General features: G+C 41.6%; 1 protein-coding gene across 1 annotated transcript; it reads left to right on the plus strand.

Moving 5' to 3' along the window:
* The first annotated feature begins 5,991 nt into the window (after positions 1–5,991).
* ankrd28b (ankyrin repeat domain 28b) lies at positions 5,992–22,296 on the plus strand. Its single transcript, XM_070834952.1, has 28 exons — positions 5,992–6,183; positions 10,752–10,835; positions 11,378–11,456; positions 12,062–12,132; positions 12,236–12,436; positions 13,803–13,890; positions 14,135–14,277; positions 14,472–14,684; positions 15,093–15,171; positions 15,293–15,407; positions 15,589–15,671; positions 15,882–15,945; positions 16,078–16,146; positions 16,246–16,386; positions 16,549–16,660; positions 16,768–16,794; positions 17,404–17,478; positions 17,581–17,782; positions 18,005–18,092; positions 18,175–18,292; positions 18,587–18,806; positions 19,133–19,220; positions 19,313–19,396; positions 19,533–19,678; positions 19,817–19,899; positions 20,067–20,149; positions 20,308–20,399; positions 20,704–22,296. Exons 1-28 carry the CDS (start codon positions 6,157–6,159, stop codon positions 20,985–20,987), a joined length of 3,159 nt encoding a protein of 1,052 aa, XP_070691053.1. The 5' UTR covers positions 5,992–6,156; the 3' UTR covers positions 20,988–22,296.
* Positions 22,297–22,895: the final 599 nt, after the last annotated feature.

Raw genomic sequence — 22,895 nt, forward strand, 5'->3', positions numbered from 1 at the left:
TTTGACTTAGTAGTTTCGTTATGCTGTACAAGAAGCCTTTTTTTTTTTTTTTTTTTACAGACCAGAAAATCTGTCCACACAAATATAAGTGCTAAGGTGCATGTCTGCCCTTTTTGGATAAAAATATTACTCTGAACCTCCACAGGGGCTGTGACTTTTTCATGTAGAGCACATAAATGGCATATGCCCATTATTAGTAGTATTTGGTTATCATTAAAAAGATTTTTATAATATATAATAAAAGCTTCAGTACTAAGCACAGGAGGTTCAGGACAGTGCACATTGATCTTGTTTTCACTCTCTCCCACACACACACACACACACACACACACACACAGAGACAGATGGAAAGTCATGTAAACAAGATGGGCATAAACATGGGGTCAGGGCTGCAGTTTAAAAGAGGGGTGGGGAGGTGTGTGAGTGTGCATCTGTTTTCTCCATTTATGCATTTACTCCTTTGCCCGCTGTTTCTCCTCCTCTTAATTTAATTTGTGGGAACCCCTCTACAGTCAGCCTTCCCAGTGAGAAAGTGTTCCTGCTGAGGTCACCGTGGCCTTCGGGGGGCTTAGGGACAGATCCAGGAGGATTACCCCCAGCAAAGGCGACCAACCTACACCCAAAATCATCAACATAGCTGCCACAACCTTTTCCCTCTCCCCTCTCTTTGTATCCAGCGCCTTGAAATGTGAGAGTACCCTGGAAAGTGGCCTGGTGAGCATAACCCGCATTCTTTCACAAGACCTCAGCTACCTCCCTCACTCACAAAAACTATACTAGCTCACTACTGCTTTTTTCTTTCTTAGTGGCACAGATGCTGCTTCGTGGAAAGAAATCACAAGGAGTAATCATCTCTGTGCCCTGACAGCTAGAGACAAATAGCACAAAAAATAAAATGAGTTACAATAGTTTTCTAACAGGTTTCTGGCAGGAAGTGGTATAAAGATTTATAATCAACACCAAATGGAACAACTGTCTGTTAAATGTTAAGTAGTTTCAACAGAAGGATCTGATCGAAGTGTTTTAATGCTGGAGCAGTTAGATAGTATCAGTAGTTTTTACTCAATTTCTGTGCAGCAGATCTTCTACCCCTGAATTGCTGCTCTGTGAACTTTATCCACTCAATGTACTGGCTGTGTCTGTGACAGAATCACCGAGTGCACCGAGTGTCCAGTCCTTTTGGGACTCTTCCATGAGGTCATCCCACGGTATTTTCACCACACAGAGGAAATTACTGTCCCACAGCATCAGCTGTTGTGGCTGTAACAAAACATCAATCAATCAATCAATCAATCAATCTTTATTTATATAGCGCCAATTCACAACAGCATTATCTTAAGACGCTTTACATAAAGAGCAGGTCTAGACCAAACTCTTTAATTAGAGAGAGACCCAACGATTCAGGAATTCAAAATTAAGGATTCAAGAATCCCCACATGAGCAGCATCAGATATTATATTGAGCAACAGTGGCAGGAAAAACTCCCCTTTAACGGGAAGAAACCTCAAACAGATCCAGGCTCAATGTGGGCGGCTTCTGTAGGGGTCCGTGTTGGGTGGAGGTTGGACAGAGAGAGAGAGAGAGAGAGAGAGAGAGAGGGAGAGAGAGAGAGACAACACAAACAGCAACCAACATACTAGCAGTGACTATAGCACTAACAATAGGAATGTGACTAAAAAATTAGTAGTATGATATTATTGAAAAACATGACGAGTGTCAGACGATCCACAGCAGTGATTCATGAACCAGAGAACCACATCAGCAGGACCAGGATCCACAGGAACCTGAGAGATGAGAAAGCACAGAAAGGCTCCGGGGAAGATAGCAAGTTAGTGGCAGACATTTGGCTGACATGAGACATAACGATGGAGAGGAAGAGGAGGATAGAGAATAGAGAATAGAGAATAGAGGAGCTCAGTGCATCATAGGAGTCCCCCGGCAGTCTGAGCCTATAGCAGCATAACTATGGGCTGCTCCAAGGCCTGAGCCAGCCCTTAACTATATGCCTTGTCAAAAAGGAAGGTTTTTAGTCTACTCTTAAATGTAGAGAGGGTGTCTGCCCCCTGAACCCAAACTGGAAGGAGGTTCCACAGGAGAGGAGCCTGATAGCTGAAGGCTCTGCCTCCTGAACTACTTTTGGAGACTTTGGGAACCACCAGTAGACCTGCATTCTGGGAGCGCAGCGCTCTACTAGGGTAGTACGGTACTATGAGCTCTTTAAGATATGATGGAGCCTGACCCTTAAGAGCATTGTAAGTGAGGCTTTTTAAGGAGAGGTTTAATTACTGCTACTTTAAAGGACTGTGGTACATAGCCTGTTAGTAAAGACTGATGTGTCATATCCAGTAAGGACGTGTTAATCAGGGGCAGGACCTCCTTAAGTAGTCCAGTAGGAATGGGGTCTAAGAGACATGTTGACGGTCTGGATGAGGAGATTATTGAGGCCAATTCAGCAAGATCAATTGGAGAAAAACAGTTCAAGTACACATCAGGTGTAACAGCTGTTTCTAAGGTTCCTAGGTTTGAAGTTGGACCAGACCCTGTTGAGGGCAGGAGGTGCTGAATTTTGTCTCTAATAGTTAGAATTTTATCATTAAAGAAGCTCATGAAGTCGTTACTGCTGGGAACACAGGGATCAATAGAGTTCTGGCTCTTTGTCAGCCTAGCTATTGTGCTAAAAAGAAATCTAGGGTTGCTTTTTTTTTTCTTCTAAATATAACATCAGCAGTTCAAACTCAAAAAGAACAGACAGAAGGATTATTACTGCATAGACTTATTTCATCACAAATGTCAATAATGCTCTCAATGTCACCCTGTGTGGATAAAATATGCCTATGTAAACAAGTTCAGATGCACTTGGGCTTAACACTCTGAAGAGTTTACATACTGCGCTCCTATTCCTAATATAAGTGTGTATTTATTGATGCACGTTGCTTCTTTTAAAGCCTGCTTGTAGTTGAAGAGTGAGTCACTAGAGGGCCATATTTTACCATAATATGGATTTACAGGTCACATGACCAGAAACACACTCATTTAAAACCCACCAAACCTGCAGTTTACCTGCATGTGTAGTGAGGGAATATGGCACGGATCAATCACTTTCTTCCAAATAGCTTCTGTAGCACAGTCCAATTATTTTGTTGCCAAATTATCCACTATGGGTGCAAACTGAAATAAAATTTAAAAAAAATTAAAAAATCATTTAAAAAAGCTGGAAAAGTTGGACTCTTGTTTAAATCAATTTAGGCATTTATGCTACAAAAGTGGGACCACAAGGCCAGGAGGCAAAAGCAGAGCTGATGCTTATGTGTACACTGTGTCCTGCTGTATACAGCCTTACTGCCAGACTGTTTATAGCTTTGTGTACATGGTGTTTACTGAGTTTAGAAGCAGATGGCAGGCCTAAGTAGTGTTTATACAATATGTTTTGTTTTGGAAGATTTCACATTTATTCACTTAATTCTTGAACCCTTAGCTTTTGAATTCCTGAATCGTTGGGTCTCTCTCTTAATTAAGGAGTTTAGTCAAGACCTGCTCTTTAAGGACCGCGTCTTGAGATCACACTGTTATGAATTGTCGCTATATAAATAAAGATTGATTGATTGATTGAGTGAAATTAGGATGTGACAGATGCCAATCTGTATCTCATGATCTCTGACGTCGTCAGCTAGTCATATTTGCACAAACTCTTTTCAAGAGGTTAATTAGTTTTGTATCGTGGTTTTAGTGAGAACATGGCCCTCCCAGTGACTCTGTCCGGAGAAAGTCTTCCTCCTGATTCAATACTGCTATTGATACATGTTATCACCAGTGGCTCCACTAATCAGATCGGCAATATATCCACGGGCCTTTAGGGAGAAAACAATCCCTTGTCCCACATAGACGGTAACAGTGTCCCACTTAAACAAGCCAATTTAAGTCAATAACGCTATGCCAAAGAGATGCTGTGGAGCTGGCCGCACTAGCATTTAATCCAACATCCAACACAGATCTGTGATTTGCTCTCCTGCCATGATTAGAAAACAGCACAGCAGCAGAATAGTCCCTTAGCAATAAAGTCTACCGTCATCTAAAGCGACACTTATCACCTTTAGGATTAGCACCGGTAAAGTTTCATTGAAGCCGTTGCACCAAATAAACAGTCAAAGGAGGACAGACGGTGCTGTGCTCCTACCTGCCTGCCTACCTGAGCAGGACTGTCATTACTCTGAACAATATGCATGGGAAACACTTACACTACAACATATTTAAAGAATGTTATATTTGCCTTGTTCCAGTAAAATCGCCGAGCAAACGCCACTTTCCACTAACCATCCGTCACAGCAGCCTCCTGTCACTGAAAGCGGCCACACCCTTAATTAGGCATAACTTTAAGCCATGACATTATTGAAACGGGTGAGCTAAATAAAAATTCACCCCTCGTACAACTTTTATGAATTAAAAAATTAAGTATAGAGGCCATGACTGTGGGGGTCTATGGGGATTGACTCCCTTGTGAAACCGGCCTCAAGCGGCGAGTCCAGGAATTGCAGTTATTGGCACTTCCGCATTGGCTTAATTTTCCGGTGTCGAGTAAAACATTGTAAACATACAACTGATAATGATATTGCCGTATAGCGTTTTTGCTTTTTAGAGCACGGAAAATAGTTGAAGTTGTTGTGTGTCTCCTTGCTCCAATGTTGTATTTATTAAACAACTTCTGATTGATCAACAGAAAGAAGCGTTCTGAGTGGCTGAAAGAAAGGGGCTCTCTGATTGGTCGAAAGTGAGAAGCTCTCTGATTGGCTGAAAGTAAGAGGCACTCTGATTGATTGATTTCTCTTCTTTCTTTCTCTTGGCCACCAATGCTTAATGCATGTAATGTCTTGCTATGCAGAATAGTTAATTATATATATCAGGATCACAGCACGAGTGCAAAGTTTAGCTGAAGCCTAATCTCTTTTATTCGTCCCACAAACAGAGAGTAGGGACACTCTTATCTTATTTAAGGGATGCAAAGCCAAAACAATTTCACTTGCATGAATTTCATATCAACAGCTGTAGACTAATGTTACCTGCACAGATGCTTTCAGCCAATAGCACATGAGAGGGCAGGACAGCGGCAGACAGCCTGTGAGCTCATCCTCTTTGGTGAATCCAGGTTGCTAATAACTGAATAAAAATGTAAAGCCTGTTAAAGAATAGCCTGTTCGAGATCAGGCTGCACTGACCGGGCTAAGCCATGTTAACTAGGTCAGTCAGAGCACAGTGCTGCTAGCTAGCGTACTGTTGGTAGAGAAGGACTGAGAAGTAAAATATATAACTGGTGATTTGCAAATCTGGATACTCAATAAAGTAAAAACAGGTGTCCGGGTAGGACACCTGTGTGGGGTTACTGACATGACTGAAAGTGGATCAAATTAATCTTTTCCAAGTCAAGCAGAGTGGGGGAATATTTGATTGACATGGTGTCTTCAAGTCATTTATAAACTATATTCAGTTGGATTTCTATAGGTGTTGCTTTGTATCACTATTTGACACTAAAGTGAGTGTCGTTTGTTTTCTCCCAGAAAGGAACGCGCACGTATCGCAAACTAAAGATACCGGATGCACCGACCAGATCTATTGGTGCTGTCTTGCGACCAATGGTTGCACGCTTCTCCCTTTTTGTGCAACTTCAAGATGAGTCACTGTGCTGAAATAGAATAATAAGCAGCTGTCGCAGAAAAACCGACTAAAATGAGCCCATGTCTCGTTACAGTTATTCAAAAGAGCGCAGTATAGTCGTGCAATAATGTCCTTCCTTCGTTACGACATATCCACATTTATTATAACATGAGCACAGACAGCAATGCAATTTTCAACACAATGCGTCTCTAACACAGCGCTGTTAGCAACAGCCAATCATTAACACTCTTACTGTGACGTACAGCGGGTTTGACCAATTGGGTTGCGTCTTTTTGGGAGGTGAAGTATGGTGGCGGCAATGTTATGGAGTTTCCGCTACTCCTCTGCTTCCATGCCATCAGGTTAGGAAGCTAGCAAGAGAGCTAAGCTAGCGTCACGCAAGGCCTCCGGCAGACCAGCGGGAGAGCTACCAAGATCAAACACTGCTATTCGGAAGGAGACTTATATCCCTTTATGAATCTGCATGAGAGCTATTAAACTCCCAGAAATATGGTGGTTCTCAAAATTCGAGACCAGGTAAGTGATTGTTGTGTCAAAAGCTGACCCAAGTTTAAGCTACTGTTGGCCGGCTAACGTTAGCTAGCTGCCCCGATTTCTATGTTCGCCAGCGGAATGTAATTCGAGTTTCTCCAGCTATTCTCCGAAACGGAAGCATTTTCCTCAAGCGATTACTGCGGGCACAGTACTGTTGTGTGAATCGCATTTGGAGTCATGTTTTCTGGCGATAACGAGAAGCATCACATTTACATTGAAACACATGCTCAAGCGCTTGTTGAGTTGCAGCCAGCTAATGATACTGTGTTTATTTCCAGCAATTAGCCAGAGCCTGCGTGAAATGCTAACGTTTCTAGCCGCTCAGTTGGGAAGTGACCAGTTAGCATGATGTGACTTAACAATACTAAACTGGGCTTGAGTTGTTGCTTCGTAATTAATATATGGTTTAATAAGAGCAGATGTATCTCAGTAAGGTGGTGGAAAATGAGTATCGTAACAACCAACGCGATCTGTTGAATGTGACATTACTGTGACAACTGAACGTTTGTGACATTTTATGTTAGCTCCCCCAGCCTGTGGGGTTTTGACCCAATTCACCTTACTGTTAAACCTAGTTTGAATGCCACCACTGTGTTGTGGAAGAGGGAATGTGCCCTCTTCAGTTTCGTGATTTCATTTTATTCTTTTCTAAAGAGGCCTTATAACATTGTTATAGTGAAGTTTCGTCCTTGATCACAAGTGTTTGTCCCCTGCTAAATACTGCTAATAGCTAAGTCGTTTTTATTTAGCTATTTAGGAAGTAGTTGTGTACTATGATACATGTATTTGCACTGAATGAATGGTGCACAAGCAGATAAACTGCTGTGTAATGGTTATGAGAAATGTATGAAGTTTCTGGCAATGTGACAGTATCAGACATGTCTCCTCTTAGTATATTACACACCAGCCACCTACTTTTGAAAACAAGAATAGCTTCTGTTATCATTTAAGGACTGTGTGTTTTGGACATGCCTGCTATTCTTGTAGCATATGCGTGTGTTGCATTGTGTGTGTGTGCTTGAACGATCGTGTACCTGGGCTCATGTGAGCCTGTGGAGTTGCCAAAGAGCTGTCTCCATGGTGATGGTATTAACTAGGCTGGCTTGTATGAGGAGAGGAGGTGCACGGTCGTGCAGCCAGAGAAGCATAGAAAATCTCCTACACCACTCGTGCAGGACTGGAGAACTGAAAACAACAAAATGTAGATTTGTCCTTTTCTTTTCTTCGAGGGGGATACTCAGAAATCGTCCAAATGAAACAGTGTCAGACACACAAGTGCCTGCTTGTTACCCTGAATTTATCCCCAGCAACTCTAAGTACTATTGCACCCTGCAGATATTCATGGCCATTATAATAACTGAATGAGAGGATTGTATCAGGTTTTTACTGTTAGACACTTGGTCCATAGATGTTAATGGTAGTCTTTGTCTTGGTTATTCTGAATGCTTGTTGAGCATCAATCCGACTGCTGAAATGCATCATGTGGCTCAAGTTTGTATGATGGCATGGCTTATCTTGTCCCGCTGGTTTCAGTATACTTCAGTGAGAATGATCATACTCATGCCACAGTGTGTGCACAATGGTTCACAATAGATTTTTTTCTTTTGCAAACCACAGTGCTTACAATGTTAGTCTCCTGGGTTTGTTTAATCCAGAGTTTTACTGCATACAGGACACGCAGTACAAATTATTTGTGTCAGCTAAAGGTGATAGTGCTCTGCTCCATGCTCGACTTTCCTAAAGCTTAGAGTGCTATTTGAATGGCACTACATAACAATGTGGTTGTGAGCCATTGAAACATATTGGGAAGCAGTATGGAAAGACTAGTTGGATTCAGACATACCTAGTTCTGTTTGATATGGGTTGTTAAGTATGTGGCTCAACCTTTAGCATATAAACTAGCGGCCTTTTTACATAATGTCGTATGAGCTACATGACTGCACATTAGCTAATTAGCTAGCTGTGCAGCCTGTGGGTTAAATGACAAATGAAGTCTTACAATGAACAAATGTACTCTGCATGCTACATCATTTTGACTGTATGCAGGAAAGAAGTCCAGCTCATGGAAATGATTGTATGCAGATGGGTGGACTGTTTGAATAAAAGATTTGGTCAGTGCTTTGTTTTCGATTTAAACATTAGGGTTAGGATTAGGGGACTTTGTATTCCTCTCATTACTTTTTGCAGTTTTTCCACATTTAAGACCGATAAAGACAATGCAGGATAATACAGGCTTTCATTCCGGCCAAACATTTCAGCAGGTGATCTCAAGATGCACCGTGGCACCTTTTGTAATAGGACCCAGCTGCTTCTCCATCTTATGTTTTGTTTTTTATAAATTGGGTCACACTGCTCATTCAATGGTTCTGATTGCTCACATGTGATGGAAGTGCTTCACAGTAGCTCACCTTGCACCAGAACTGCAAAGATTCACTGAGTAATAAATTAGTTGTTAACTATTAAATTCATTAGTTCCCAATTATTTTGATAATCTAGTACTTCGTTTGAGTCATTTTAGAAAAAAAAAAAAATAATTTTTTCTTTTTTCTGATTCCAGCCTCTTAAATGTGAATATTTTCAAGATATTTGGGAGGCTCTGGGAGACACTGATCAATCATTTTTCACCATTGTCTGACATTTTACACACCAAACAACTAATCAATTAATCAACAAAATAAGTATTTCCAAATTTCACAGTTATTACTAATGGATAAAACTTTTTAATGTGGCTGCTGCCGCTGTAAGCCCACATTGATTGCTTAGTTTGTTCTCTATACTTCGAGTCAGGGAAGAGTTAAGGTTTTTTTCTTTTTGGAGCCAGGAATGTTCCATCTGGGTCTTTAATGGGTAACCAGTTGCAGCCTCTGGAAGGGATCCCCTGCCCTCGCTGTTCTCTCCATCCATGCCAGCCTCCTCCCACAGCCAGTGGAAAACTGCTTGATCAAAGCCTATCTGCTGGTGTTACGATGGATCAAATAGTGGACTGCAGCAGAGTTCAGCTGGCACGTGAGGACCCATTATCACGCTTAATTATACAGTTGGTGACTGCTGAAAGGGGGCCCTGATCTCAGCATTGTTTCCAAATCAGCTGGATAGTCATAGGGAAGCATTGCTTGTTAACAACAACATTTCACAAGCAAACATTTGACAAAATGCGGTGTAGAAGGAAACAAGCACAGGAGTGATGACGGTCAGCTACCTCCTTGGTGCTCGCTGTCAGGCCAGGCCATTCAACATGAACTAGAAAGTGGTAATGTTAAAATGACTCCCCATATGATTCATATCCGTCCTTTGTGGTGGGGCAAAAGTATTTTTACCGAAGTGAGTGATTTATACTAGCTGGTGGTCAAAAGTAGAAATATTTATGGATATCGTTGCAGCCTGATTGATTGAAATTATCTCTCGAGGTTGTCTTAACGCTGAGAGTTTTTGTGGTCAACTACAGGGACTAGATGTGTGTAATAAAACACTGACACAGTGCATAACTTAAGATACCTGCACAAGGGTAAATACTGCATTAAAACTTAGATGATTTAAGTCACTCTTGGCATCTTTTTTGCTAGACATGAATATAAACACTTGTGCAAAGTGGAAATAAGATAAAGATATAATAGTGTATATACAATATAGCACAGCCTAAGGTCACAGTAGTTTTTTCCCTGTGTACACCCCTAAGAGGGGCGGGGACAACCTAACTACTCTTTAAGAAGCCAGGGCAGGAATGGCATGATCCAGATGAGTCAGATGCAAAGAGCTTCAAGAATTTTCTCATTGGCTTCAGTTTCACTTAAGAAAACGCGTTTTTTCGTCTTTTCCACCTGTTGTCATGTTGGATGTTGTGAACCAGATCAGCTGTGGACATGGACATTGTCTCCACTGAAGATGCAGAAAGTCACTGGAAATTAGTCACACCAAAGTTCAGAATGTGTCCGGAGAAAAAGCGAAGATGGGCAGCACATGAGCTGTTTGGAACACGTTGCTGGGATTGTGATGATATTTTTCTCTGTGCTGTGGGATAGAGGTGGTTTTGCTTGCCAACAGACTGTAAACACAGAACTGAATTAGAAAGTGGCCGCTCAGCATTTGCCAGTATCAATCCTGACAGTCTGCCTCCATCATCCTCTGATTTGCGGAGTCATCATTTTGTTAAACATACATTTAAATGTCTGTACTAACCGGCCTGAGTAGTTTTTTCCTTCCTCACAACGTTAATCTTTGCTATGCTTCCTCCTGTGAGTTTTTAAAGGATCTTAAACGTAAAAATTTAAGGACGTTTTAGCAGCCTAAACATTATTGTGTGATCCCTGAACAAATGAGTCGCGTGTGTATTGTGGTGCTTGACGACGACGATCCTGAAGTCTACCTAAGGTCTAAGGTTTACAAGGTCTGAATATTTACTGTTTTCTCAAATTAGACCTGTGCTGTCAGCATTTCAAGTCTGACAAACAAGGTCATTGCTCTGTAATAATGAAAGTCTGAGCTAGTGTTGCATGTCAGTCAGAAAAGCCTTGAAATTCAGTTGATTTTGACACAGTCTCTTCCTTTTACAGCCTGCTTTGCTGAAAGCTATTTTCAATGTGGACCCAGATGAAGTACGCTCGCTCATATTCAAAAAAGAGGATGTAAATGCACAGGTAATCCCAACAGACTCGCACTAATCTCCACATCTGCTTCCTCATATTATTGTTGTATTTTTAAAACATCCATGCAACACTGAGTTAAAAACCTCTAATGTATAATTGTCCTTGACATGCCTCATATTATTCAGTTAATAGTTGCCGACTACAAAACAGCACATAGTTTGTTTTTATAGTTCCCACTGCACGATCTGGTTCTGCTTATTTTATTGCATTCCTCGACATTACCGCTTTGGTGGGAATGTTTGTTTCAAAATAAGGCTGGTTTGTACTTGTTTGTGTTCCACCGAAAGGCTTTTCAAGATGCTGAATTTGTGTTAAACCCACTTTTTTGCCATGAACAGTGAATGTGTGACTGCCAGCATTTAATGATTATTTCTCCATTTTAGTATTGTAAAATTAGTAAAGCAAACGTGAAGTTTTAATGTCACAGCAGGTCTGTGCTCTATTGACCTGTATTAAGTGAAGCAGGAATAAAAGATGCAAATGTTTTTTTCCCTATTTAGTCCTAGTGATGCCTTTCTGTTCTCTCATTACAGGACAATGAGAAGCGAACTCCCCTGCATGCTGCTGCCTATCTCGGAGATGCAGAAATTATAGAGCTGCTGATTCTTTCAGGTTTGTTTTTCAAAAGCGGTTTTATGTTAAGACGGTTTAGTCAATTACAGCCAAAATGAAATTCTGTCATTCTTGTAGTTTAGAGGACTTAAAAGTCAGTGCTCAGAAATTTGAACCTTTCATTTTCAACATTAATGTGAGATATCCAGCAATCTATCTGAAAGTAAAATATTTTAGTAAACAAATATTGGTTTAATGTTACAATATAGAAATGACGAATGTTTCTCAAGCATCAGAAGAGATTATATATTCATCATACCAATTTGGGAAGTATGGTTCTTCATGACACTTTCATCCTTTCGTGTCAAACAAGGAGGTCCTGACAATACTAGTTCTGGTAAATGATCACAGATGTTTGTGATGTCTGAGAGCATTATGCCATATTTTAAAGTTGAATATCGTCTTGCATAAGCACCCAGATGGTGCATGTAGCACTCTACATGCACCATTTGCAGTTTACTCTTCTCTTTCTCAAATGGAGATGTTACAAAACAGGACATCATAACATCAAAAAGCCTGTAGTCACTTTGTGGAAATGTTGCATTAGATGCCATGCAACTGTATGACCTTCAGCAGTCTGACAGCCTGTGTGCTCTGACTCGTAGGTGCCAGAGTAAATGCCAAAGATAACAAGTGGCTCACTCCTCTGCACCGGGCTGTGGCCTCCTGCAGCGAGGTATGTGAATATTCCCCTGATTCTGCATGAGACGCACGGTTGTGGCCTGCTTTACAAATCTAAACTGTGTGGAACTTAAACCTACGTCGATGACTCCATGCAGGAGGCCGTCCAGGTGTTGCTGAAACACTCGGCAGACGTAAACGCCCGAGACAAGAACTGGCAGACGCCGCTTCACATCGCCGCAGCAAACAAGGCGGTCCGCTGCGCCGAAGCCCTCGTCCCACTGCTTAGCAATGTGAATGTCTCAGATAGGGCGGGACGAACTGCGCTGCACCATGCAGCCTTCAGCGGTCATCTGGAGGTAACATTAAGCCTAAAATATTGTCTGATTCAGCTGTCCTGACCTGGACTTAAAGCAATGAGTGTGTTAATGCCTTTAGTATCAATTTAGTTGTGCCTTAATGGATAGAAATGGCGCCTCATTTGAATATCATTTCCTGTAGCGAAGAAATTGTGTACTAACTTGAAGGGGTTAGTGCTGACTGTTTGCCTTCACAGTCTGTCCGGTTTATATTTATGATATGATATATTTAGTATTATTGTTCCCTGTAGAGAGCATGCAGTATGTACACAACGTTTTTGTTAGCAATCACACCAGGCTTCATATCGGGTGTGTTTACCTGGCTGTTAGTATAAGCTCCCAATCTTCTCCTCTTACTGATAGGAAGTGTTTTTGCTTGCCTCATAAATATGTAAACACAATGGACGTTGTAATATGAACCATTGCAATACATAACAACTGAACAATGGCTACATTTTTGCAAGTTATAGAAATTATAGTTGAAACGGTCTACATCCCCATGTAGCTCTGCTGACTGTCTACTCTGAACAGCTGTGCCAGCCGTACCTATTGGCCATAGCCACGGCTGTTATGATGACTGTAAATCATGTATTATTATCTAGATGTCTACATAGACACACTGCATTAGTTGGAGATGTGTGTAGTTAGTTTCTCCTCCTTTTAGTGTTGGTTGTTCTCTCTGGCTGTGTTTTCAACTTTTCTCGTGTTTGCATGTAGTGAAAACAAAAACAACAGCAACAAAAAAAAACAAATTACAGTAAGCTATTTGTTCCTACAGTATTTGGCCTACATTCCATTTTAGACAAACATTTAAGCTGAGCCTCGGTTGTTTTTGTGTATAGTATGTTAGTATTAGTGGTTTTGATTGGGTGATGATAATCAGCCTTTTGGTCCCTTTGAGTCAGTTGCACAACTCCAAACACCAGGACAAACTCCAACTCAGAGAAGCCACAGTTCAACGAACAATAAAGCTGCTTTCCACTGAACCAGTCATAGCTTGTTTAGAAAATAACACATTTTTAAGACGGTGTTTTTTTTCCACACGGATGCGGGCTGTCAGTCATAAATTGTGGTCACACACTCAAAGACGCTAGGTGCACAGTCAGTGTTAGTCTAATCATGTCCCTGCATGCAAATTAATAATTGCTATTGTATACTTGCATGCAAACAAGTTATCCTAAAATGGAAATGTCTCATCTAGGCTCATATCCAGTTCATAAAAGCTGATTAGCCTTAAACTCCATGTATACACAATGGTTGTATGAGTTGCCCCATTGGCTGCAAGGCAGCAGAGTTAGTAGTGTTCAAGTTGCGCCCTCCCTTGGCACGTTTTCTGATTCCTCTTTTTTTTTCTCTCTGTTGTTAGATGGTTAGGCTTTTGCTCTCCAGAGGAGCAAACATCAATGCCTTTGACAAGAGGGACCGTCGTGCAATTCACTGGGCAGCCTATATGGGTAATAAATCAACCACAATTATTTTTACATCACATTATTGATTTTCTATGTAACCATTCTCTCATTTTGTAGTCTATAAACGTCCATCTATAATTTCTCATTATTTTAAAGGCATTGAAATGATTAAAAGGTTTTAAATGTTAAAATGACTACTCATGTTCAGATGTGTACAAATGAAATGCTGGATGATATCGTGATAAGAAGATATTCATGTAATTAAACCCTTCTCTTTTTTTGTCCTCAGGGCACATAGAAGTGGTGAAACTGCTGGCATCACACGGAGCCGAGGTGGCCTGCAAAGATAAGAAATCTTACACCCCCCTACACGCAGCAGCCTCCAGTGGAATGATCAGCATTGTCAAATACCTCCTGGACTTGGGGGTGGATGTAAGTTCCACCCACAAGCTTATTGTCAATACATTGTAGACACAGCTAGATCTTCAGGAGAGAACAGAGCTCCAATAACACATAGCCGCCTGTCCTGATGCACTTCATATGTTTTGGACAATGACTCGACATATTTTTATGTTGTTTAAATACCAGCTTGCCTTTATGGGAACCCTGTTTATCTTGCTGTCTAGATCAATGAGCCCAATGCATATGGCAACACACCCCTCCATGTGGCCTGCTACAACGGGCAGGACGTGGTGGTGAACGAGCTCATCGAGTGCGGAGCCAACGTCAACCAGGTGAACGAGAAGGGCTTTGCACCTCTTCATTTTACCGCCGCTTCACGCCATGGGGCGCTCTGCCTGGAGCTCCTAGTGTGCAACGGGGCTGATGTGAACATCAAGGTGAGTAAAAATCAGAATGTTGCCGCTCGCTATTTGAACACCGCTTACTTAAGCAGTAAGATTGTTCATTGTGATCTGGGAAAGCCGCTGCTTAATAACTGGCACGCTTTCCCAGTTACAGCTGAGTCATTGAGAAATAATCAAAGCAGTGATGCTTTTATTCTGTTAAAAAAAGTGAATACTTGTGCTAAAGGTTTAAATGGTCCTACTTGCTTGTGGATGAATCCAAGTGTTTTCTGTGTGTTGTTATTGTCATTGCACCAAAGCTTTACTGCATGTTTTTTTCAGTTGATAGATGCAATAAATGCAGTTTTGTAATGAGTCTGTTGTTTGGGGAATATACTTGACAGCTGAAAGGTATAGTGATGACCTACATTGTGATGCCGCCATGTTTTTGTTTCACTCCAGAGTAAAGATGGCAAGACACCCCTCCACATGACGGCCATCCACGGGAGGTTTTCAAGGTCTCAAGCAATCATTGAGAATGGTGAGCGCCGCTAAAAAATTCAGCCTTGCTGAGTTAACTTCTCACGCTGGACTGTAAAACCAAAACTGTTTGTCAGTCTAACAGGGTTAAGTGCTTACTTTTTTTTTTTTTTTCCCCGAAGGTGCTGAGATCGACTGTGAAGATAAGAACGGGAATACACCACTGCACATTGCGGCTCGATACGGACACGAGCTCCTAATCAACACCCTCATCACCAACAGAGCTGACACAGCTAAGTGAGTGGCCCGTCTTCCCTTTTTCAGCAGCTGCTACTTAACATTACTTGGAAGAGCTGCATGTTGCAAAGCAAAGTTATATAACTGATACAGATGACTCTGTACTATTAATAGTAACAGTTTAGCACGGTGATGTATGGGTCATTACTGGGTAAATCAACATGATTGTGTCCTTTTTCAGACGAGGGGTTCATGGTATGTTCCCACTGCATTTGGCTGCTCTCAGTGGATTCTCTGACTGCTGCCGAAAGCTCCTGTCTTCAGGTGAACAACTGCTGTGCAGCTAACTCAACTATTCACAAAACTTCTACAACAAAATGACACAAGTTTTATACTTGTTTATACTAGTGTTTCTGATATTGCAATTTATTAAGTCAAACTTCTTGACACGGTTTCTAAAGTTATAAAAGCTGTTCAACATCTGAACTGTAGATGTATGCAGAATCTTATTCATGGTCTTTTGTTCTGACGCAGGATTTGATATTGATACTCCTGATGATTTTGGAAGGACGTGTTTACATGCTGCAGCTGCTGGAGGGTGAGTACAGGGTAGCTGAATAGTATGTTTAATGTTAATGGTAAGTTTTGAAATGTAGTTCATCTCCTATAACAAGAAGAATATCATTATTTTCATCAGTTCATCATCTTATAAATCTCCCAAACTCCTCAGAAACCTGGAATGTCTCAATCTTCTCCTCAACACGGGGGCCGACTTTAATAGAAAGGACAGCTTTGGCAGGTCTGTAGCATTTAATTGTGGATTTGGACCAAGATGATGCGCTCTCCTAGTTTCTTGGTCAAATTTGAACAGGGAACTGAGCTGTGTTTGCTTTTCCAGGACTCCTCTGCACTACGCTGCCGCCAACTGTAACTACCAGTGCCTATTTGCTCTGGTAGGCTCTGGGGCCAGCGTCAATGACCTAGACGAGCGGGGCTGCACTCCTCTCCACTATGCTGCTGCCTCTGACACCGATGGAAAGTCAGTAATACTTTGAAAACTCAGTTTCTTAAAGGAGGTGGTGGCTGCGTGGGAGGCTGGTTATGTTTCAGTTGCATTATTGGCTATGCTGAGTAACTGTCCCAAGACATGAAAGATGATGTTGATTGCTTGACTAGAATGGCCTCGTTGTTGTGTCTGCAGGTGCCTGGAATATTTACTGAGAAACGATGCAAATCCAGGGATCCGGGACAATCAGGGCTACAATGCTGTGCACTACGCTTCGGCGTACGGACATCGCCTCTGTCTGGAGCTGGTGAGAACTTCACACCAGAGTACACAACACATAACATTTAGGATCTCTGCATTTCTGTAGTGTAATGAGGTTTAATGCATCGCTGCTCCTCCCACTCTCTTTCACAGATTGCAAGTGAAACACCTCTAGATGTGGTGAGTTGACTTTTCATCCTTGTGTATGTTTGGAGATTTTATGCCTCGGCGCCAGTGACAGCCATAGCTGGAGGTATTATGTTTTCAGGTTGTCCATCCGACCTGTTCTCATGAACACAATATCTCAGGAATGGAAAGAAATGACTTCAAATTTGGCACAAATTTATACTTGGACTCAAGGATGAACTGATCAAAGACTTGATCAAAGGTTCACAGTTAAGGTTACTTTGAATTATGAAGTGATGACATTTTATATACAAAGGTCAAAGGTCAGCTTCACTGTGACATCATAACGTTCTGCAAAAACACTTTTCTGGCCATTATTTAGCGGCACAATTGAGGAACAGGGGGAGATTGTGAGCGTATTTCACATTTGGTCGGATACTGAATTTTGGGTGTCCACCATGAAACAGTGGTAATTGTATAGATCGTCTGTGCTGGTTGGGATCTGCATGATCTAGAGTCACTCTTCTCTGAGACTGTGCACATCCTGTTTAGCATTCAGAGAAGGCCACGATGCCATCTGAATCTGTAGTACTGAGCCTCTGTGTTAAACAGGTGCTTATATCTGAAGTAGATTCTAACCTGTGTACCCGTCTACTTGTTCAGCTAATGGAAACCTCAGGGACAGACATCCTGAATGACTCAGATGTTAGAGCCCCCGTCAGCCCCCTGCACCTTGCTGTGAGTAATGTGTATTATCCTTACCTTATCACCCTTGTTATGGCAGTATCCTCAGTCTCAGCCTATTTATGTTAACCTTTTCATTGTAAATTAATCTGTCAGGCATACCACGGTCACCACCATGCTATGGAGGTTCTGGTGCAGTCGCTGCTGGATCTAGATGTGAGAAACAGCCAGGGGCGCACACCCCTAGACCTGGCTGCCTTTAAGGGCCATGTAGAGTGTGTGGATGTCCTAATCAACCAGGGAGCCTCCATTCTGGTCAAAGACTTTACTTTGAAGCGAACCCCCATCCATGCTGCAGGTATGGACCTGGACTTGGTGGCTCATTTTGCCTAATTTTCGGATCCATATACAATATAATATAAAATAACATAATTTGTTTGTTTTAATTCAGTTTTCATGTTGTTCTCTTTTTTGCTGTGTATTTTTCCTTCGTAAAGTGCTTGGTAACATTGATTAGGTGCTATATAAATGAAGATGTTTATTATTAGGTATGCTAATGGTGTTTGTTCTTCCCCTGCAGCTACTAATGGTCATTCAGAATGTTTGCGTTTGCTGATTGGAAATGCTGATCTTCAAAGTGCAGTCGACATTCAAGATGGGAATGGACAGTAAGTACAATTTCTTTTCATTCTTTTCCCCCCACTCATGTTCTAAAAATAATTTCTGACATTACTGTCTGTTATCTCTTAGGACCCCCCTGATGCTGTCGGTCCTGAGTGGACACACAGATTGTGTGTATTCTCTGCTAAATAAGGGAGCCAATGTAGAAGCCAAAGATAAGTGGGGCAGGACAGCCCTGCATAGAGGAGTAAGGAGATGTTACCATTCTTATATACACTGACTCAGTTTTCTGACTGTTTGTTTGATTTAGTGGGCTTTTTCCTTGGGTAATAGAATTTAACTGAACTTTTTTTCCCACTGATTGTTTATTTGAGATGTTGCCGGGCATGATAGAAGTACACACTCAGACTTTGATCCAGGCAGTCCTGCCTATTTGTTAATAAACTCCAGAACATTGGTCAGCTTTCATCAACTCATATCAAACTGTGTATATGGTCAGCCAACAGTGATAACACTAACATGTACTGTTTTCTGGCTGCAGGCGGTAACCGGTCACGAGGAATGTGTGGAGGCCTTGCTCCAGCACAGCGCCAACTTCCTGGTGCGGGACTGTAAAGGGCGCACACCGATCCACCTGGCAGCAGCATGTGGACACATTGGGGTACTGGGAGGCCTGCTGCATGCTGCCCAATCAGTGGAAACACTCCCTGTCTTAACAGACAACCAAGGCTACACCCCACTGCACTGGGCCTGCTACAATGGTACAGAGATTAGCGTTTGAGACACCTTAAAGAACAGTGAATTTGGTTATGGAAATGTACATCTGATTTTAGTCTTTTAAAATTCAGGCAAGCTCCCATTAGCATAAAAGGAACGATTAAGCAAGTGTAGATTTAAAATGAGCACGGACAACTTCATTTTCTGTTTTTCATGCTTGTCCTCAATACAGTTCTTTCATGCAATTTCTATATGCAGCCAAAGGCAACATTTTGACACTTGTGGATAATGACAGATGATTTAAGAGAGCCCTGATTGTGGGGACCTGGAGATGAACATTTATGTGGTTATAATGCTTTCTTTCCTGCAGGCCACGACACATGTGTGGAGGTTTTACTGGAACAAGAGGTCTTTCACAAGGCCGAAGGCAATTCTTTCAGCCCCCTTCACTGTGCTGTGTAAGCTCTTGAACTATCTCAAGTTTCAATCAACGCGTATGAGGACAGAACTTCTAACAGAGGAAATAATTGAGCTCCTTTCTTTTCTTTAGGATCCATGACAACGAAGGCGCTGCTGAGATGCTGATAGACACTCTGGGCCCTGCCATTGTCAATGCCAAAGACAGTAAAAACAGGTACACAGTCATAAAGACAAATGCTGTAATAATTGCAGCCTCAAGAGTTTTGTAACACCCCTGATGCTGTCTAGTTTATTAAAAGTCAAAGTTAATTTGATCAAAAATGAGCCTGATTTCTAATGTTATTTTGCAGGACCCCTCTACATGCTGCAGCTTTCACTGACCATGTAGAGTGTCTCCAGCTGCTGCTGAGCCACAACGCTCAGGTCAACAGCGTCGATTCGGCAGGGAAGACCCCACTCATGATGGCTGCTGAAAATGGCCAGACCAACGCTGTTGGTATGAATGCTTTTCTACTTTAACCACCACATTTGAAAATATCACTGTCCCATGAAATAATCTAAATAAACTGAAATAAACTGCTGTATTAAATTAATTTGTTTTCCCTGCGTTTCACTGTCTCACTTTCATTTTTAGAACTGCTGGTGAGCAGCGCAAAAGCAGATCTCACTCTGCAGGATGCTGTGAAGAACACTGCACTTCATCTCGCCTGCAGTAAGGTTTGTATTACCGTGCGGTGGCACTGTCCTGACATTCTACGGCAGCAAATGTACAGTATGTTAGTGCATGTACATGTTGAATTTAATCAATGTGTATTTACTGCACATTTGCAAGCTGCTCTATGTGGTTGTTTTTGATGTCATCGCACTGTACCCGTTTTCTACAGGGACATGAAACCAGTGCCTTGTTGATATTGGAGAAGATTACAGACAGAAACCTCATAAATGCCACTAACGCCGCCTTACAGACGTATGTAACACTTGTATTACATCAGTGCTTGTCTGTTGCTGCATCTGAGTGATGGAATGGAGTGGATTACTGGGGGGATTTGAATTATTAATGTAGTAATGTAATTTTAAAATATTGACGTGCCTGTCAGCTCATCCATGTTTTGTCTTTGTTTTCAGGCCTCTACACGTGGCTGCAAGAAATGGTTTAACTGTGGTGGTGCAAGAGCTGCTTGCAAAGGGAGCCAGCGTACTTGCAGTCGATGAAAACGGTAAATTCACACTTTTTTTCTTTTATTATGTTAAAATTATAGGATTTAGCATTACTATTTATCTGTTTTGGGCTTTTACAGTACATTAGGAAGTGCCACCTAAGCATGTATCATGAAAGACACAGCAGGATCAGAAATAATAGGTTTCCCTCAGCAAAAATCCCCTTACAAATGGCTATTGGGCTTCTTTTATTTTCCGGTTTTAAATAATTCCACACTTAAGACATTTAAGCTACTTGTTAACCTTTAAAAATGTTTATCTAATGTCATGGCTAATAATACTGGTGCACTGTCATTGTTTCAGGTTACACACCCGCCTTGGCTTGTGCCCCCAACAAAGATGTGGCAGACTGCCTAGCCCTCATCCTGGCCACCATGATGCCTGTGTCCCCCTGCGCCCCGGCACCCACCCTCCCTTTCAGTGCCATTAACCACTACACCACCAGCCCCTCCAAGAGCGTCACCTTCGACAGCCTGCCCACGCTGCGCGGCGAGCACAGCTCCTACTGCAGCTTCAACAACATCAGCCATCACGATGGCTTCTACAAGGACGAGGAGCTCAATGACTCAGATTCAGAGACGTACTGAGGGACAGGAGGAAGCGATAAATGCATAAACACACACACACTGTGTCTTAAAAATCACCCACCGCCAGCTTGGGAGGGCAGAAGAAGAGAGAAGCCCCCACAGGAGCCTTAAGAGTCCCCCCCCACCCGACCAGAGAGAAAGAGGGAGGAGGTGCAGCAGGCTGGCCAACACTCGTCCCGACCTCATCCAGCACCAGGTGTCCTTCAGCTGATACTGGACCTCAGTAACCGCTGCTTTACCAACACTGACTTCTTGAGTGCTAAAAACTGTTGGGTGGACAGCGGCTTTTGTACAGCAATAACATGCTGCAGAGGGATGGTAGCACTTCACAGAGAGCTAAACCGACAGGGACCAAAAGACATGGATGCATTTTAACCCAGTTTTAACTGTGTAAATGAGATTTTTTTTTTTTTTGGGTTTATCGGTTAGCAGGGGGGGAAGGAGCTTGACATTTTTGATGAGTCAGAGAACGTTGATATTCGCACACTACATCCGTCAGAATGCACTTGTCCTTCAAGTCTGTAAGTCATACAGGGGGAAAATCATTTATTTTTTGAGATCAAAATTTTAATATACCCATGCTCATGTCTTAAATTCCTTATCCTTTAGAAAAAAAAATCAGATTTACTGACCTGAGTAATTTAAGAACATTTGATATGTGCACCAGGTTATTTTTAAGTTGATCAACCTTACCTTTGTATATTGACCTGTCCATTGCGGTTTAGTCTTTCAAGAATAAATTATTTGTGTACTTTCGGTTCCTATTTATGTGTTCATTTTGTGCCTTCATTAGTTACTGAGAAAAGGTGGGTTTGTAGAGGCAGCTGTGAAAGTACAGTGATGCGCACTAGGTAAGTGAATGATACATTTCTAAGAAGCACTGAACCAGTTGTGAGGGATCTGAGGCTCAGCTTTGTGAAAGGAAACACTGTAAACCAATGACAAGACAGCGTTTGATTCTCTTCTGTTTGAATGATATTTTTGCTCTTATATTAGTCGTTGTTGACAGGTTTTGCTTGCTTTAACTTCAAAAAAAAAAAAGAAACCACTTGATCCTACCATGATTCAAAGCTCCCGTTTTCTGTCTGTTGAAAAATACTTTTAACTGGAAATATGTACAATACATTTGCTAGCTTCATTAGAACAGAAAAGATTTTTTTTCTTTTCGTCGCTTTTTTCTTGAGGAGGGATGAAACTAGCATGTATATAGAAATAATGACTGTGAATTCAATGCTCCAATGAGTTCTTTCAGTACTGAGATTGCTGTATATTTTATGAGTAATAAAGAAATGAGTTATTTAATAATGAACACGAGTCTTTGTATGGAGTTTTGCCCATTATGCTGTTAAGTACATGACATACTTGAAGCTACTTTGAGCTATTTCTTTTTCTATTTCTTCAGCTCAGGTGTAAATAAGAACACTAATGATGACTCAATCCTATTTGGCTGCTTCAGTTTCAGGGTCCTGGTGTTATGCATGCTGCCCCAGTGTCACACTCCCATGGTTTACTTAAACACTTGAACAGAACAGAGCCATTGTTAATTTGATTAGTAACACTGGTGCTTTTCCTACTTTGACAGAATTAAGATGGTGTAAAGCTCATTTCTTGACATTAATATAGATCAACAAACATGCTTTTAGTGATCGTTAACAGAGCAGGTGGTACAAGCTGTCCTGTTGGTTCAAAATGTATGAGTTGCTGCTACACTATCCAGCTAAAAAGCCTGAGTTACTGTTACACATGTTGCAGAGATGTTTTCCATATCCTGTGATGAGTGAAGCACCAATCAACCCTCTTCCAAAGCAGCTATGTACAATAGCATTAAACTCTCTAAACCAGGCCTTAATTTCATAATATGGATTAAATATATTTTATCAACTAAAACAAGGTTGTGATCAGTGTGGT

The sequence above is a fragment of the Pempheris klunzingeri genome, chromosome 8, assembly GCF_042242105.1.
Source record: "Pempheris klunzingeri isolate RE-2024b chromosome 8, fPemKlu1.hap1, whole genome shotgun sequence".
In the NCBI taxonomy this organism is placed as follows: Eukaryota; Metazoa; Chordata; class Actinopteri; order Acropomatiformes; family Pempheridae; genus Pempheris; species Pempheris klunzingeri.

Bases quoted from the DNA above. Each gene is read 5' to 3' on its own strand.
- ankrd28b (XM_070834952.1), top strand. From the start codon at position 6,157: ATGGTGGTTCTCAAAATTCGAGACCAG. The intron at 14,278-14,471 runs GTAAGTTCCACC...CTTGCTGTCTAG, and splicing joins TCCTGGACTTGGGGGTGGAT to ATCAATGAGCCCAATGCATA. The intron at 16,661-16,767 runs GTGAGAACTTCA...TCTCTTTCACAG, and splicing joins ATCGCCTCTGTCTGGAGCTG to ATTGCAAGTGAAACACCTCT.